This window comes from Bubalus bubalis, chromosome 6 (genome assembly GCF_019923935.1).
Source record: "Bubalus bubalis isolate 160015118507 breed Murrah chromosome 6, NDDB_SH_1, whole genome shotgun sequence".
In the NCBI taxonomy this organism is placed as follows: Eukaryota; Metazoa; Chordata; class Mammalia; order Artiodactyla; family Bovidae; genus Bubalus; species Bubalus bubalis.
This window is the reverse complement of record NC_059162.1, coordinates 109,845,255-109,860,163: the sequence shown is the minus strand read 5'-3', so window position 1 is coordinate 109,860,163 and position 14,909 is coordinate 109,845,255. Positions and strand designations below refer to the sequence as shown.

The window sequence follows — 14,909 nt, the reverse complement described above, 5'->3', positions numbered from 1 at the left end:
CTCAGGACACTACTCTCCCTCACCATTAGCTGGCCCTTTGGTTCTCTGAGGCTTCACTGTGAAAAACTGGACCAATAAAGCCAGGGTTTACACTGTCAAAAAAAAAAGAGATAATAATTCCACTACTCAAATATACATATATATATATATACACACACACACACAAACATATGTATCTCACTTCAGACTTGCTGTTATACAAAAATATTTTTCTTTTCACAAAACTGACACCAATTTTGAACATGAATATGCAATTGTGTATCATGTTTTTTCATGCTTAACATCAGGAGCATTTTCCATGTACTCGTTCTTTTAAAATGTGAATTTTTAAGTCAGACAATATTTCACCATGTGGACAGTCCATAATTTCACCACACTCCCATTGTGGGGCAGGTAGCAGTAATGTTTTCCAACACAGAATAAATGAGTGTGGATGAGTGCTCTCATTCACAACCATCTAAATATGTCCTTGAGGTAAATTCCTAAAAGGGGAATTACTAAGTCAAAGAACATGAACTTTTTTAGGATCCTGATTTATACCAAAAAGCTCTCTATTCAAACTCTCCAGCACAACAGGAGAGCAACCGCATCACCCCTTGGGAGCACTAGATATTTCTACTTTGATCTTCATCAACATGATAGGTTAAAAAGGATTTATCATTTTACTTCGCAGCTCTTTGGTCAGTAATGAGTATGAACATTTTTTAATGTTATAAATCATTTTAATTTCTTATTTATGATACTCTGTTTATGTCTATTATTCACTTTTGCTATTAGGACATTGTGCTTTTTAAAAAATTGATCTAGAAGAGCTCTGATAAATTAAAACACACAACAAATCTGACTGTCATGTATTGCCTGCACGTTCGTTCAGTTTGAACACACATGGGTCTTGGTTCTTTCATGGTAAAAGCTCCAAACTTTTCTAAAATGGAACTGGTACAATCTAATTCCCATCAGAGCCACTCCTACCAAGTACCACCTCTTTACCTTTATACTCAATGTGTTCCTTAGGGTGTTGTTTTTAAGCACCAGGCTCACCAGGGATACTAAAGACTAGCCCAATGAACCCACAGCGCTCTGTTTAGCTAACTAGCTTGGAAAATACAAAAAACACTCAGAAAAGCTTCTTCCTCCCCTATACTCAGAATCCCTCAAATAACAAGCTGTTCATTCTGGTTCAGGGCAAAAAAAGCTGGCTTTGGTCCTCTAAAAGATCACCTGTGGTTGGAAGGCAGCAAAGCAGAAGAAAAAGAGCATAAGCTCTAGAGTGGAAAAACCTGCATTTAGATTCCTGGCTCTGCTGTGCTCTTGCTGTGTGACCTTGGTCAAGTCATTTTGCTTCCCTGGGCCTCAATTTCCTAATTACAAAAAGAAATCTGTTTTAGGGTTATCATAAAGATTAAATTAAATACATAATGTCTATAACCTGGGGTCTGGTATACAGTAGGTACACTTCAAAAAACGTGATTTTCCTACTCTGATGATGCTAAATCAGTTACTTATTTAATTCAAATAATCTTACATAAAACGTTGACCTGAAATAGCTAGCTGTCCCAGCAAAGCATCATCTGGGTAAAAAATATTTAGGTCAGCTTTCTGTCAAATGCAATTTCCACTGCTATAATTATGCAATCATCAACCATCACTGCAAGACAACAAAAACCCCGAAGTTGATGTCACCGAAATAGCTAAATACAGTAATTATTTGATTCTCAAGATCATGGCCACCAACTCCTTTTGGAAAGCAATAGCAATCTTGGTAATTATAGGATCAAAAGACTGATTAGTTGTCCCAGACAGTGGTTTCTACAACAGAAGTCTTTTGGTCATTGCCCAGAACAGCAGCATACGCAGAAGTCATTCTCACTTCCATACTCTAAAAGGAACAATATCAACAAAAGAACCAAAGGGGAAAAGACGGAAAAAAAAGGACTACTTTTTGAAATTTAGCCTTTTTGGCACTTTATCCTGGCAAGAGGTAAAAGACTGGTGAAATAATCTCTAGAAAGAAACCATACTTTAAAAATCTATTAGTATAAACCCTTTCTATGGAAAAAGGTACATTCTCCTTCTAAAGTATAGAGGGTAGATTCCGTCAGGAAAGGAAAGAAAGCAAAGTATCACTTATGTTCATAGCACTGTACTACACGCTTTAATTACTTTATCTTTTAAATCAAGTTGTGAGGTAGGTCTTATTCTTCCTTACGGACAACAGGTAACTTGCTCAAGGTTTTGTAGTTATTAAGTGGAAAGAAATATCCAGCTTTTGGACCCGGGTCTAACTTTGAAACCTTTATCTTTTCATTACATCTTCATGAAATCTCAAAATGATCATGCCAATTCTCTTTTCTGAGAAAGAACCCAGGGGCTTCCCTGGTCCAGCGGTTAAGACTGTGCGCTTCCACTGCAGGTGGCGCAGGTTCCACCCCTGGTCGGAGAACTAAGAATCCCGAATGCCATGTGGCAGCAAGCCAAAAAAAAATTTTTTTTCAAAAAATGAAAAAAAGAGAAAGAACCCAATTTAAATTTTGGTCTAAAGCAAAACAGACAAACAAATAAACCCAACAAACTAAGTGTTCACCAAAAGGTTGACCATTTCTATCAATTACCTCTTCTGGCTCTTACTAGTCTTTAAAATGAACTGACAGACTCACACAAAGTACCCTTTTTAAAAAATCTTAAATATTAAAGAAAATGGTACCTGTTGACAACCACAGAGCACTGAAGCAGAAGCAAAAATAAAACAGGTACAAGCTTTTCAACCGCCTCACAGACGTCTGCCAACAAGATCTTGATAAAAGCCAAGCAGCACGGCTTGGCTTGATTCCCAGCTTCTCCATGGCCTTCCAGACAGGCAGAACCAGTCCACTAGAAAGACAGAAAAAGAAGAAATTATATGCCAAGTAATTAATAATTGATTCCTCGAAATGCAGAGTGCTTGACAGTGTGACAGATCAGGGAGAAGAGAAATTTCAAGTTTGTCTTTCATTGTTCATACCTGTCTATAAATCTCAAACCTGAGCTTTGACATAGCCTATAATTATCAGGATAAAAACATAGCAAGGGATACGAAATGAATCCACTGTAAAGCTGAAACACTTTATATTCCATTATTTTCTAATCTAACAGTTAATCATCTATGTGGAAGAGTGGAAAGTGCACCCGACTGAAAAAAAAGATCTGAGTTTCAGTCCTAGCTCTGCTAACAGCTCTGTGACTTTATCCAAATACTGTTTTTTTAAATCTATGAAAAGAAGAGTTCGGAGCACCACAGGTAAACTGATCTGAAGGTCTTTCTAGCTATGTTTTTAGAAAGCTTTAATGACTGTCATTAGGTAGGGCATGCATTCTCCAGTTTGCTATTGTCCCCGCCACTCTTATCTTTAAAATCTATCCAGTTTATACTTTGATGTCACCTCCAGGATCCTTAGAATCATTAGCAATTCCTGACTTAAATTCATATATCCACTCAACAAGTATTTACACAACCCCTATTTTGAACTAGGCATCCAGAATCTACGGGTTGAATGACAGGTCCCTTTTAGAAGGAAAAAAAATGACTTTCCATCAGTTTCTTCTTACACAACTTCCCTATATTGTATAAATTATTATATAAATGTTGGCAGCATTATGAGTGTTGACTGAGTTCTGAAGAAGCAATTCAAAAATCTTCTGTACTAAATATGCACCTGTCATCCACATCTAGAAAATGGCACAGACTGACAACCCCCAACCCTAGCCCAGTACTGTCTGGGTTGGATATCAATATCAGGAAACAAACACACAGAGAACTGCAAAACTAAGGTACAGCCCACCCATGAAAAAGTTTTCACTGAGCCTTAAGCATCTGAAGGTCTTCCTCTTTCTCATTCACTTCCATCCATTCCTATTTCTAGTGGTTGTCATTGTATGTTAGGGAGCAGGGGACAGAAAGGTGTGCAGGCCAGACACATGTTCAAGGGATTATGAAGTGGAGCCTAAGTTAGAAAGTATATCTTAGCCTCCCAAGATGGAAAGAGTGAATGTGCATGTGAGTGCGTGTGTATCAATCTTACCCAACATATTACTGCCTACCACAAAAGGATTTTAAATTCAAGGTGACTCAACACCTGTCATCAATAGCGTGGCAGGTGGGCGATAGAAGCATAAAAGAAATGAATAGGTTTTGAAAATGGGAGTAATAAACACCACCAGATTGGCAAGCTGATTAGAAGGGCAAGGTCTCACAAACCGTGCAGGAGACAGAGGCGGTTATTTTCTTGTGAACTCCCAGTCTGTCCTCTGAAACCTACAATTGCTTAAGGGCACAAATCACTGCTAGGGTCCAGTCAAAGCCGTGCTGACCAGAGGCAGGAACACCAACACAACACCAAGATCTAAATGGCTTGTTACAGAATCAAAGGGAAACAGCCCAGGGAGAGAACACACACCCCCACAATACTTGACAAATGAAAATCTAGAAAAGCAAGCAAGAGTTCTGGCATTTAGGGCGTTACAAGTACACCCGAAATAAAAGCACTCTCTGTTGCAGCAGCTGTTCAGACAGAGCAGGGGGTAATGTTTACTTAATACTTCAGGTTGATGGGGGATGTATCATAGTTCAGTCTGTCAGCTACATACGTGGAACTCCATTTATGTACCCAGCGATAAGATGTTTGAACAACGACAGAGCACGTCTGAAACAGCCTATTCAGCTAGTATGAGTAATCAAGAATAAACCTCTTAAAAAGAAAAGTCTCAGATATTTGGGAAAGTTACAGAACAGACTGCCATGAATAGCTTTGCTTATATTTGCAGACATTGTTTCCCAAATAGCTGGAAAAATGAACAGATTGTTCTGGGAGGTCGTCCTTCCAACTAGTTCCCTAGCTTTCAGTCTGTTAATCAGATCAGAAAGCACAAGGAGAGTCAGTTAATACTCTTCACTAACTGCATCTGTCGTCAATTGGGCACAAGCACTGTGAGGTGAACGGAAGCAAAGCTTTCCTGGAACCTCGCCCGCGGTCTTTTCTCTCGACTTCCTTCATTTCACCTTTGTGCTCACTGCAACCACCACAGGACCCCTCTGGGGGGCATAATTATTCGTGTCCTGAAAAAGGCAGGTTTCGCAACGTAATGTACAAGTAATGCTCAGCCCCGCCCCCGCTATTCAGCATCAACGTGCTGTCTTGGTGGGGAGAACACACACCAGAGACAGTAACTAGGGGCGAGGAAGGAAGGAGACCAGCAGCGTCTCGGGGCCGGTCGGTGTGTCTGTCTGTCAGGGGATGGAGGGAACAGCAGAACCAGGCCCGGGCCCCCCCAAAAATGGGCTCAACCTGGGACTCCAGCTCGGCACCTGCAAAGCCAGAAGCAGCTGGCTGACCTAGCCGGGCCAGGAGCGCCACCTCCGGGTCCCAACACCCGGCCAGCGCACCCCCAGAAATAGCCCGTCCCGCTCGCCCCTCCCATGGGCTCGTGGTCCTCGGCCCGGCAGCCAGCCGCCCCCGGCCACCTACCGGGGCTCAGGGCCACACAGCGGGGCCCCGGCTCTCGGCGGCCTCCGCCTCCTCCCGGTCCATGGGGTCGAGGCCCCAACCTCCGCTCCCCTCAACCGGAGGAGGAGGAAAAGGAAGAAGCGAATGTGGGCACCCCAATCGGACAGCTCGCTCTCGCCTCAGCTGCCCTGGACCGCGACGACGGCCGGAAACGCCGCCCCCTCCCACCTCCCGGTCTCAACCCGGAAACACACTCTCCATGCTAAACAAGCCCTCCTGGGCCCCCCCCGGAAGCTCAATTCTAGCCGCGAGCCCGCGTGGGAGGAGGGGCAGTGCTGGAGGGCAGAACTACGCACGAGCGAAGGAACCTGGGTCCCCAGGCTGTCGCCTCCCGCTCTCCAGAGGCGGTCTGCACCTTCGCCCGCCCGGCGCGAGCCCCAGGCCCCAGACTCGGGCAATACCCACAAGCAAGATGGCGGCAGCGGCAGCACCCCCTACGACTTAGCGCCCAGCCGTGCCATTGGCTGGAGCCTGGAGTGAGGCCGCCGCGGATTGGTCGAGAGCGCTGCGGGGGTGGGGGTGGAGCTGCAGCAGCCCGGAGCCTGGAGTGGGCAACGCGGCGTGAGCAGCGGCCCCAGGCTCCCGGAGCATCGCGCTCGGAGAAGACTTCGCCGCTCGGGGCCGCAGCCTGGTGAGCTCAGCCCCCTTCAGGCCCTCCCCTCCATCCCAGCCGGGGCCGCTCCGAGCCGGCGCGGATCGATGCCGACACACCCCGGGGACCCTATCGCGACATCACCGTGCCCTGTCGAGACTCCATTTTGTCACAGCCCTTCTCAACATATAGCTATATCTTTTTTTTAAAAAAATTTGCCCTGTCATCTTTGGGGGCTGTCCCATGTCGTGGTATTGCCGTGATCTCTCCGTGACATCACCGCGCCATCGTGAAGTGTGATCTCATCGCCGCCCTGTCGTGACTTCATCAATGTCGTGTTGTGACCTGGCTGCGGCGGGACAGGTGGTGACCGCCAGAAACCCTCCTCCCCTTCTCATCTCCCCATCTCAGCGGCCCCGCTTCGATTATCCGGCTTTTGGATTATCCGTTGTCCTGGGAGCTACCCGGGACCCCTTCTTGCTTCTCCAGCCCCTGCAGGCATCCACAGGCTGGTAGCCGGATGGGGAGGGTGAGGAAAGGGAGCGCAAGGGGTTAATTCTGCTGCTGCTGCTGCTGCTGCTTCTGCTGCTGCAGCTTCTGCCCGAGGGAGGGAAAGGAGAGGAGGCACAGAGCCTGCGGGGGCGACTGAGAGCCCTGGCTGTAGGGGTGGCGTCCCCAGAGGGGCCTCTGAGCTTTCCCTGGGTCAGCGCCCTGCGCCCTCACTCCTACTGAAGCTTGTGTCCTGTGTCTTGAAGAAGGGAGGAGAAGGAAGCCTAGCATGCCCTTTTCCCTCATGTCAGCCTGAGTCCGGATAATCGAACTTCACCATGTACGTTTCCATTCCTCCCTGTCCGTCCTCACCACTCCTTGTACGCCTGGTGGAGGGAAACAAAACCTGGCCTTTGGTGCCAGGGGCAGCGGAGCAGTGGGGCCAGCCCTTTCCCGCCCCCAGGAGACTGTTGAAGAGAGCTGTCCAACTGAGCAGCAGGATGCGTGGTCCTTCTCTCCCACTTTTTGGAGGTGACCTTGGACCAGGGTCCCTTCCTCATCCCTAAGGACTTGAGGGTCCAGCCCCTTAAAGGGGCTCCCCCACGGGAGGTCAGTCCTGAGGAGTCCATCCCTCCTGATCCTCCTCCCTCTGTGCTAATCCCTCCCTCCCTCCTCCACTCCCACCCCCACCCCTCCTCTGCAGAGGGATGCTCAGTCCCTCTTGTGTTCACAGTTGGGCAAGGCGGGCATCATGGCCTCGGATTGCGAGCCAGCTCTGAACCAGGCAGAAAGCCGAAACCCCACCCTGGAGCGCTACCTGGGAGCCCTCCGTGAGGCCAAGAATGACAGCGAGCAGTTTGCAGCCCTGCTGCTAGTAAGGAACTGACTGACAGCTGGGAGGTGGGAAGGGCTGGGTGGTTGGGCCCTCTAGGAATGGGGTCAAAAAGTCCCCAAGGATATATAGGTGCCGCTGGTAAACCCGGAGGCACCAAAGAAGGTCCAAGGCACCTACCTGTGGACTCATTTTTGCTCCCGCTGCATATGGGAGCAAAGGGGGAAATAAGGGTGAATAAAGCTTGTGGCTCTTAGAAGCCTTGGAGGAGGCTGCCTGGGTCTGCTCTTTGGGGCGTCCCAGAGCATATGGGAGCTGACTCATAGGGTAATAGCAGCAGGTAGTAACTAGTGCGGAATACTTGATGGCTGGGGATGCATGTTCTGGAGGTGGAGAGAGTCGCAGGACTGAAAGTGACTGGGAAAGGGTCCCTGGGGATGGCCAGAATGGGTATGTAGGTTGAGGATGAAGGAGCTGGTTTGGGGCTCAGCCCTATTGGAAGAACCCAAGCTGGGGACAGCAGAACAGGAGCTGCAGTGCTGGGAAGGGGGGGCTGGTGTGTGGGGGGTGAAGGGAGGAGGGAGTACAGCCTGCTTGTTTGCCATGGCAACAGGGAGACGGCTCCAGAGTCAAGGGCTCACACTGCAGCAGAGGAGGTGTTTAGGTGAAATGTAAGGGGAAATGTTTTGACAGGCAGAGCGGCGAGACACAGGAGCCATTTCCTCTGAGAAGGTGGCGGGAATGGATGAGAGACTTCTCTAGGGAGTGATTAGAGAGGGACCCCAAGTCCTTGGAGAATTTTAAACACTTGAGTTACAACCTCTTGCAACTCAGATGTTGGGCCTCTAGCTCAGACATCAAGAACTCTCCAGCTAACAGGGTCACAACATGGCAGAAAGAACAGTTGAGGAGGACTGGACCTTCCTTCTGCAGGGATCCTAGAGGAGGGATCCCAGAGGCCACACTTGTCTGCCTCAGGGGAGAAGGAAGGAGCTGGATAAGGTGATCTCTGGGAGGCTTCCTGACCCCAGAGTGAGTCCTGTTACATAACCTAGTCCTGCTGTTGGTCCACCCCCAGAGTGCAGGGCAGAGTCTTTGCCAGCCCTTCCTTCCATCCTGCTGATCACACATACTTCCCTCAGGTGACCAAGGCAGTCAAAGCAGGTGACATCGATGCCAAAACTCGGCGGCGGATCTTTGATGCCGTCGGTTTCACCTTCCCCAATCGACTCCTGACCACCAAGGAGGCGCCGGATGGCTGCCCCGACCACGTTCTCCGGGCCCTGGGCGTGGCCCTGCTGGCCTGTTTCTGCAGTGACCCTGAACTAGCCGCCCATCCCCAGGTCCTGAACAAGATCCCCATCCTTAGCACCTTCCTCACAGCCCGGGGGGACCCTGACGATGCTGCCCGCCGTTCCATGGTCGATGACACCTACCAGTGCCTGACAGCCGTGGCAGGCACCCCCCGTGGGCCCCGACACCTCATTGCTGGAGGCACCGTGTCTGCCCTGTGTCAGGCGTACCTAGGGCATGGCTACGGCTTTGACCAGGCCCTGGCACTCCTGGTGGGGCTGCTGGCTGCTGCTGAGACACAGTGCTGGAAGGAGGCGGAGCCCGACCTGCTGGCTGTTTTGCGGGGCCTCAGCGAAGATTTCCAGAAAGCCGAGGATGCCAGCAAGTTTGAGCTCTGCCAGCTGCTGCCCCTCTTTCTGCCCCCAACAACCGTGCCCTCTGAGTGCCTCCGGGATCTGCAGGCTGGGCTGGCACGCATCCTGGGCAGCAAGCTGAGCTCCTGGCAGCGCAACCCCGCACTGAAGCTGGCCGCCCGCCTGGCACACGCCTGCGGCTCCGACTGGATCCCAGCGGGCAACTCCGGGAGCAAGTTCCTGGCCCTGCTGGTGAACCTGGCATGCGTGGAGGTGCGGCTGGCACTGGAGGAGACGGGCACAGAGGTGAAAGAGGATGTGGTGACCGCCTGCTATGCCCTCATGGAGCTGGGGATCCAGGAATGCACCCGCTGTGAGCAGTCGCTGCTTAAGGAGCCTCAGAAGGTGCAGCTTGTGAGCATCATGAAGGAGGCCATCGGGGCTGTCATCCACTACCTGCAGCAGGTGAGGGCGGGGGTGGGGGGGGCCGTGGAGGGGGAGGGGGGCTTGTGCAGCGGGGACCCAGAGCAAGGGAGAGAGCGAAGTGAAACCCCGGCCCTGGGTGTACGCTGATCCTGCAGCACTCCAGGGAGTAGTGTGTGGCGAGCCTCCCTCTCCCTCCTCCCTTCTCCCCTCCCTGAGCCTCCACACAAGCACCACACCACACACCATATGTGCACTCACATCACAGTACACACACGCACACACAACACAGAAGCCTCCCACTCACAACCCTCCCCCCGATCCACACACACTCCAGTGAAGCAGCCTGTCCTGCTCAGGCTGCAGCGTTGTCTTACACACGTACACATACAAACCGGAGCCAAGCTGCCGGTTCCTGACCTCCCTGCCCAACTCCCATTTGATCACCTCCCCCAACACCCCTGCCTGCTCCTGTCCGAGAGTCCAGATCTCCTGTCCCACGGGGCTTCACTCAGAACTCTGGTCTCTCTAGTAGCCTGTTGCAGCCACTGAACTCAGCCCCCTGACCTCCCACCTACCACGCCAAGCTCTCTCATGGTCTCATTCTTTCTGACTCAGCCCAAAGCGGGGCTTCTCTCCCACCACTCGCACCACTGCCACCAGTGGGCATGTTTCCACAGTAGCTGGGGCCTGGCCTCCCCCCCATACCTCCCACCTCCACGAGGGATGTGCGATCACCCCTGGTCAGAGCTGGGTGTTGACCGAGAGGGAGTGTTTATCTAGCCGTGGACCTGTGGGTGTCCTCGCCTTGAGATGCTTTAGAGGTTGAGTGCCAGCGAGTGCAGGGCCACGTCCTCTGGAGTCCAGTTGGCTCAGCAGACCTGCGCGGAGGGCCTGCTCTGTGCCAGGCCCTTGTTGAGTGAGCATGTCCCAACCATGTGCTGGGTTCTGGGCCCAAGCTTGCAGGCCAGAATTTCCTTCTAGTTGTGTTATTCCTAGGCTGGCCGGCATGCTGGCCGGGCAGGGGAGGGTCTCTGGTTCTGCTCCATCTCAGGGGGGTCCTTTGGTAACAGGTAGGGCCAGAGAAGCAGAAGGAGCCCTTTGTGTTTGCCTCCGTGCGGATCCTGGGTGCCTGGCTGGCCGAGGAGACCTCGTCCCTGCGCAAGGAGGTCTGCCAGCTGCTGCCCTTCCTCGTCCGCTATGCCAAGACCCTCTACGAGGAAGCTGAGGAAGCCAACGACCTTTCCCAGCAGGTGGCCACCCTGGCCATCTCCCCTACCACCCCTGGGCCCACCTGGCCCGGGGATGCGCTCCGGTGAGTTTGTGCTTACGGTCTGTTGAGCCAGAATGTTCTAAAGGAAGGGTTGTGACAGAGACACCTCCTCTCTCCCCAAACTCGGCTGTGCTGGGCTTCCTGACTGGGGCATGGGTTTGGTATTCTTTCTTTTTGGGGGAGTAGAGGGGGATTGTTCCCACAGGACACCTGGGCTTCCTAAGTCTCACTTGCCAAGCCCAGATTGTTCTGTAGAGAGAGAACTCCAGCTTATTAAGCATCCGCTGCCTGCCAGGCATTTTATTTCACCCTTTACCAAAACTTGGTCCTCCCAGCACCCCTAGGACAGGAGTCTCATCCACGTCTTCAGGATGAGGAAGCAGACTCGTAGAGGTTAAGGTCATGTGCCCACACTCACAGCCCAGGTTTGAGCCCAGGCCTGTGCAACTCCAAAGTCTGTGTTCTTTCTACAGTGCCGACAAGGATGTGTTCTCCTTCTCCCCGACTTCTGTTCCTCTTTGATGGGGTGCCCCCCCCGAAGGGAATCCTGGTGCCTTCATCTCACCCCTCACATTTCTGTCCCCCCAGGCTCCTCTTGCCCGGCTGGTGCCACCTGACCGTCGAGGATGGGCCCCGGGAGATCCTGATCAAGGAGGGGGCCCCCTCCCTTCTGTGCAAGTACTTCCTGCAGCAGTGGGAACTCACCTCCCCCGGCCACGACACCTCAGTGCTGCCTGACAGCGTGGAGATCGGCCTGCAGACCTGCTGTCACATTTTCCTCAACCTCGTGGTCACTGCCCCAGGGCTGATCAAGTGAGGCTGGGGAGGAGGTTGGAGGAAGCAGGGACCCTGCCCTGCTCAGACTTGCTGCAGTCTTGGTCTCTTCCTCTGCTTCCCTGGGCCCATGGGTTCCTGTTAACGTTAGAATGAAAGGGCCTTGGAATAGAGAGAGCCATCCCACACTGGGATCTGGCATGTGTGGAACTCCCCCTGGGCGTGTATGTCTACCTGCTCCGGCCATAACACAGTCTCTGCTCCCCAGATGCTGCAGAAGGGGGCCCACAGTTAACTGTTCACCATGCTGCCTAATTCCTTGCCAAACCCTGGCCTGGTGAAACTGGGAGCCCAGGTTGCCCCAGGGCTTGGTCTGGGTCCACTCATCCCCTGCCTCCCGTCTTTCCTCCCTTTCTCCCCAGGCGGGATGCCTGCTTCACTTCTCTGATGAACACCCTGATGGCGTCGCTGCCTTCACTAGTTCAGCAGCAGGGGAGGCTGCTTCTGGCTGCCAACGTGGCTACCCTGGGCCTCCTCATGGCCCGACTCCTGAGCACCTCTCCAGGTAAGCCCCTGGGGACCCAGTCCGAACAGATGGAAGGCCTGGGTGGACGCAGAAGACCAGGCTGTGTTCTGGGCACAAGTCGTCATTTTTCTGAAAATGATTTTACAGAATTTTCCAATCAATCTCTGAAGTGCACCTCCATCCCCCGCCCGCCCCACCCTTCTTCCCCAAATGATAATAACATCTTCTTTCTTCTAAAGACTTTGAAGGCAAGGCCTGGTGGGTGTAAGTACAGGCCTGCTCTTGGGCACAGGCATAAGCACCTGGAACCCCCAGCAGCCCGAGGAATCTGAATTCTGTGTTTTCAAGGTGGAGCCGCCCCCGCCCAGGCCCTGAGTCAGAAACACGACTTCTCTCCATTGAGGTTTTTCTCTGCTCAGCGCTTCACCTCCCTCATGACAGGCTTCAGTGCTCTTTCAGCACATCCCTCCCTCCCCGCCCGCGCCTCACCCTGGCTGTGTGCAGGTTGGGGGGGCATCCGCTCCAGCCCCCTACCAGCCCTCTGTGTCTCCCACTTTGGCCGTGGGTGTCTGCTTGGGTCCCTCTGTCCCCGCCTGTTCCCTGTACCCCATCTGTCAGGTTGGAGGAGCTGCACAGATGCCTGGGAACAGAGTGAGCCCGTATCCTCAGCAGCCTCTGTTCCCTGTGCGGGGGGATCCCAGTAGGGTACCTGGCAGCTGGAAGAGGGGCATGTCCCAGTGGATCAGGAGCCCCACTCCACCCCACCCGACCCTCTCGCCCTGAGCTCCCTCAGATCCAGGCTGCGTCTCCACAGCCCCTGAGTAGAGCCCCAGTGCTGGTTAGCCCAACAGCCTCGGGAGAGCGTCTGCAGTGCAAGGGGCATAGTAGCCCTGCAGGCCAGTGAGCCAAGCCCATGTTCCCCTCTGGCACCTTCTTCTAGCCTAAGAATCAAATTGCCATACCCCCCTCATTGCTGAAGGGCTAGGCCCAGCAGAAGCTCCCATCACCACTCAGACTGTAGCAGGGTCCGACCACGAGGTAGAGTGCCAAGATTATTACATTTCATTCTCATGACAAGAGTTCTAAGATTAGCACCACTGGCCCCATTTTACTCGTGGGAAGAAACCAGACCCAGAAAGTGAATTACCTGAGGTCCCACCAGGACGGGGGGAAGGGCAGGGGGGATCCGGTGAGGCTGCCAGCCCCTCTGGTTCATGCCCCTCTCCCTGCTTGCCTTCCAGCTCTGCAGGGGACGCCCGCGTCCCGAGGTTTCTTCGCGGCTGCCATCCTCTTCCTGTCGCAATCCCACGTGGCCCGGGCCACGCCCGGCTCAGAGCAGGCAGTGCTGGCCCTGTCCCCTGACTACGAGGGCGTCTGGGCGGATCTGCAGGAGCTCTGGTTCCTGGGCATGCAGGCCTTCACGGGCTGCGTGCCCCTGCTTCCCTGGCTGGCCCCTGCCGCCCTGCGCTCCCGCTGGCCCCAGGAGCTGCTGCAGCTGCTGGGCAGCGTCAGCCCCAACTCTGTCAAGCCTGAGATGGTGGCTGCCTATCAGGGCGTCCTGGTTGAGCTGGCAAGGGCCAACCGGCTGTGCCGGGAGGCCATGAGGCTGCAGGCCGGCGAGGAGACTGCCAGCCACTACCGCATGGCTGCCCTAGAGCAGTGCCTGGCCGAGCCCTGAGGGGGCATCCATTGGGGACAGACCTGGGGGTGGGCAGCAAGGGAAGGAGGGAGGAGGCATCTCCCCTGAAGCCCCCCAGTTAGACCCCCCTCCCCAAACTTCCCCCCCCAAACACCCCAGCTTTCTGGCTTTTCTGAGGGGTGAGGGCATGGCGCCCACTCTTCAAGTGTAAGGAACTGCGTCACGCCCCATGGGCCCACTCCGGGGCAGGGATTGACTTGGAAATCAGCGTGGTTGTCCCCGCCAGGTCGGGGGAGGTGGGAGCAGCCCCAAGAGAGGGGGGGCACTAGGTGTCATTTTGCCCGAATGTCTCGCTCCCTCGTAGGAGAGAGGCCCCCAAATGGGACAGGGCTGGCAGGAGCCGGCTGCCTCGGCCCATGCGCCCTGCCGGCCAGGGCGTGGGCTCCCCAAGACCGTGGTGCCCCTCTGGCCTCCCACGTCCACGTCCTTTAAATTGGCCATTTGGTTCTTGCCCTTGGTCCCCTTGGGCAGAGAGCAGGCTCAGGCCATTGACATTGCAGTTCTTCCTGTCAACTTCAATGACCCAGGGTCTGAACTGCCCCAACCTTCTGGGGGAACCTGGGGCAGACAGGCCTGGTGGGGGGGTCAGGAAACCTCCTTCCACGTGAGCTTCCTTGAGGGGACCCAGGAGCCCTTGAGCCCTGGTCTCTAAGCTTTTGTGTCGTGTTGCAGCAGAGTGACAGTGGGGGCTGGGGAGTTATTTATTTTGCCTGTCCTTATCCCTGCTTGGACTCCCGAGCACCTGATCCCTGTCCCCTCGGTGCCATCTGGCCTGGCTGGAGCCAGGAGCCAGAAGGATGCTTTCCCAGAATCCGCATGTTCCCCTAGTGACTGCACCCCATCGCCATCATGGTGCCTGGCTTCCACTCCCACCCCCGCTGATGATTGCTCTCTGCCGAGAGACGCGACTGGCAGCTCCAGCAGGGACTACCTTTCTTACAAACCCAGGGGACCCCCACCCCAGCCTGACCCCTTGGCTTCCCTCTTCCCTCCCCCAGTGCGTTCTGTGATCGCCAAGTTCAAAGCTGTGCAATGTGGACACTCAATAAATGTTCATTGGTGACAAGACGGCTCCTGTGTGGTCTGTCCTGCACCTTCTTCCCTCTGGGCCCCAG

General features: G+C 53.5%; 2 protein-coding genes across 8 annotated transcripts in view; one reads left to right on the top strand and one right to left on the bottom strand.

The window, feature by feature from the left end:
- Nucleotides 1-5,969, bottom strand: part of KIAA0319L (KIAA0319 like) — a 98,635-nt gene extending 92,666 nt beyond the window's left edge. The window contains exons 1-2 of one of the 3 annotated variants that reach the window (XM_006051563.3): nucleotides 5,837-5,969; nucleotides 2,705-2,871 (exon numbers count right to left, since the gene is read on the bottom strand). In XM_006051563.3, coding sequence (XP_006051625.2) covers nucleotides 2,705-2,843 — 139 coding nt within the window. In that variant the 5' untranslated portion in view covers nucleotides 2,844-2,871; nucleotides 5,837-5,969. Of the gene's footprint in view, nucleotides 1-2,704; nucleotides 2,872-5,501; nucleotides 5,755-5,836 lie in introns of those variants that run through there. The other 2 variants (XM_006051564.3, XM_025289107.2) reach the window with 2 other exon arrangements.
- On the top strand, nucleotides 5,844-14,860 carry NCDN (neurochondrin). 5 transcript variants are annotated; one of them, XM_025289110.2, is made up of 8 exons: nucleotides 5,844-6,171; nucleotides 6,428-6,495; nucleotides 7,355-7,495; nucleotides 8,596-9,564; nucleotides 10,596-10,837; nucleotides 11,384-11,608; nucleotides 11,992-12,134; nucleotides 13,337-14,860. In XM_025289110.2, exons 2-8 carry the CDS (start codon nucleotides 6,463-6,465, stop codon nucleotides 13,771-13,773), a joined length of 2,190 nt encoding a protein of 729 aa, XP_025144895.1. In that variant the 5' UTR covers nucleotides 5,844-6,171; nucleotides 6,428-6,462; the 3' UTR covers nucleotides 13,774-14,860. The 5 variants fall into 5 exon arrangements, with proteins under 5 accessions (XP_025144895.1, XP_025144893.1, XP_006051628.1 ...); XM_025289108.2 differs by having other exon boundaries at nucleotides 7,325-7,495; XM_006051566.3 differs by lacking the exon at nucleotides 6,428-6,495 and having other exon boundaries at nucleotides 5,845-6,171.
- The last annotated feature ends 49 nt before the right edge of the window (nucleotides 14,861-14,909 follow it).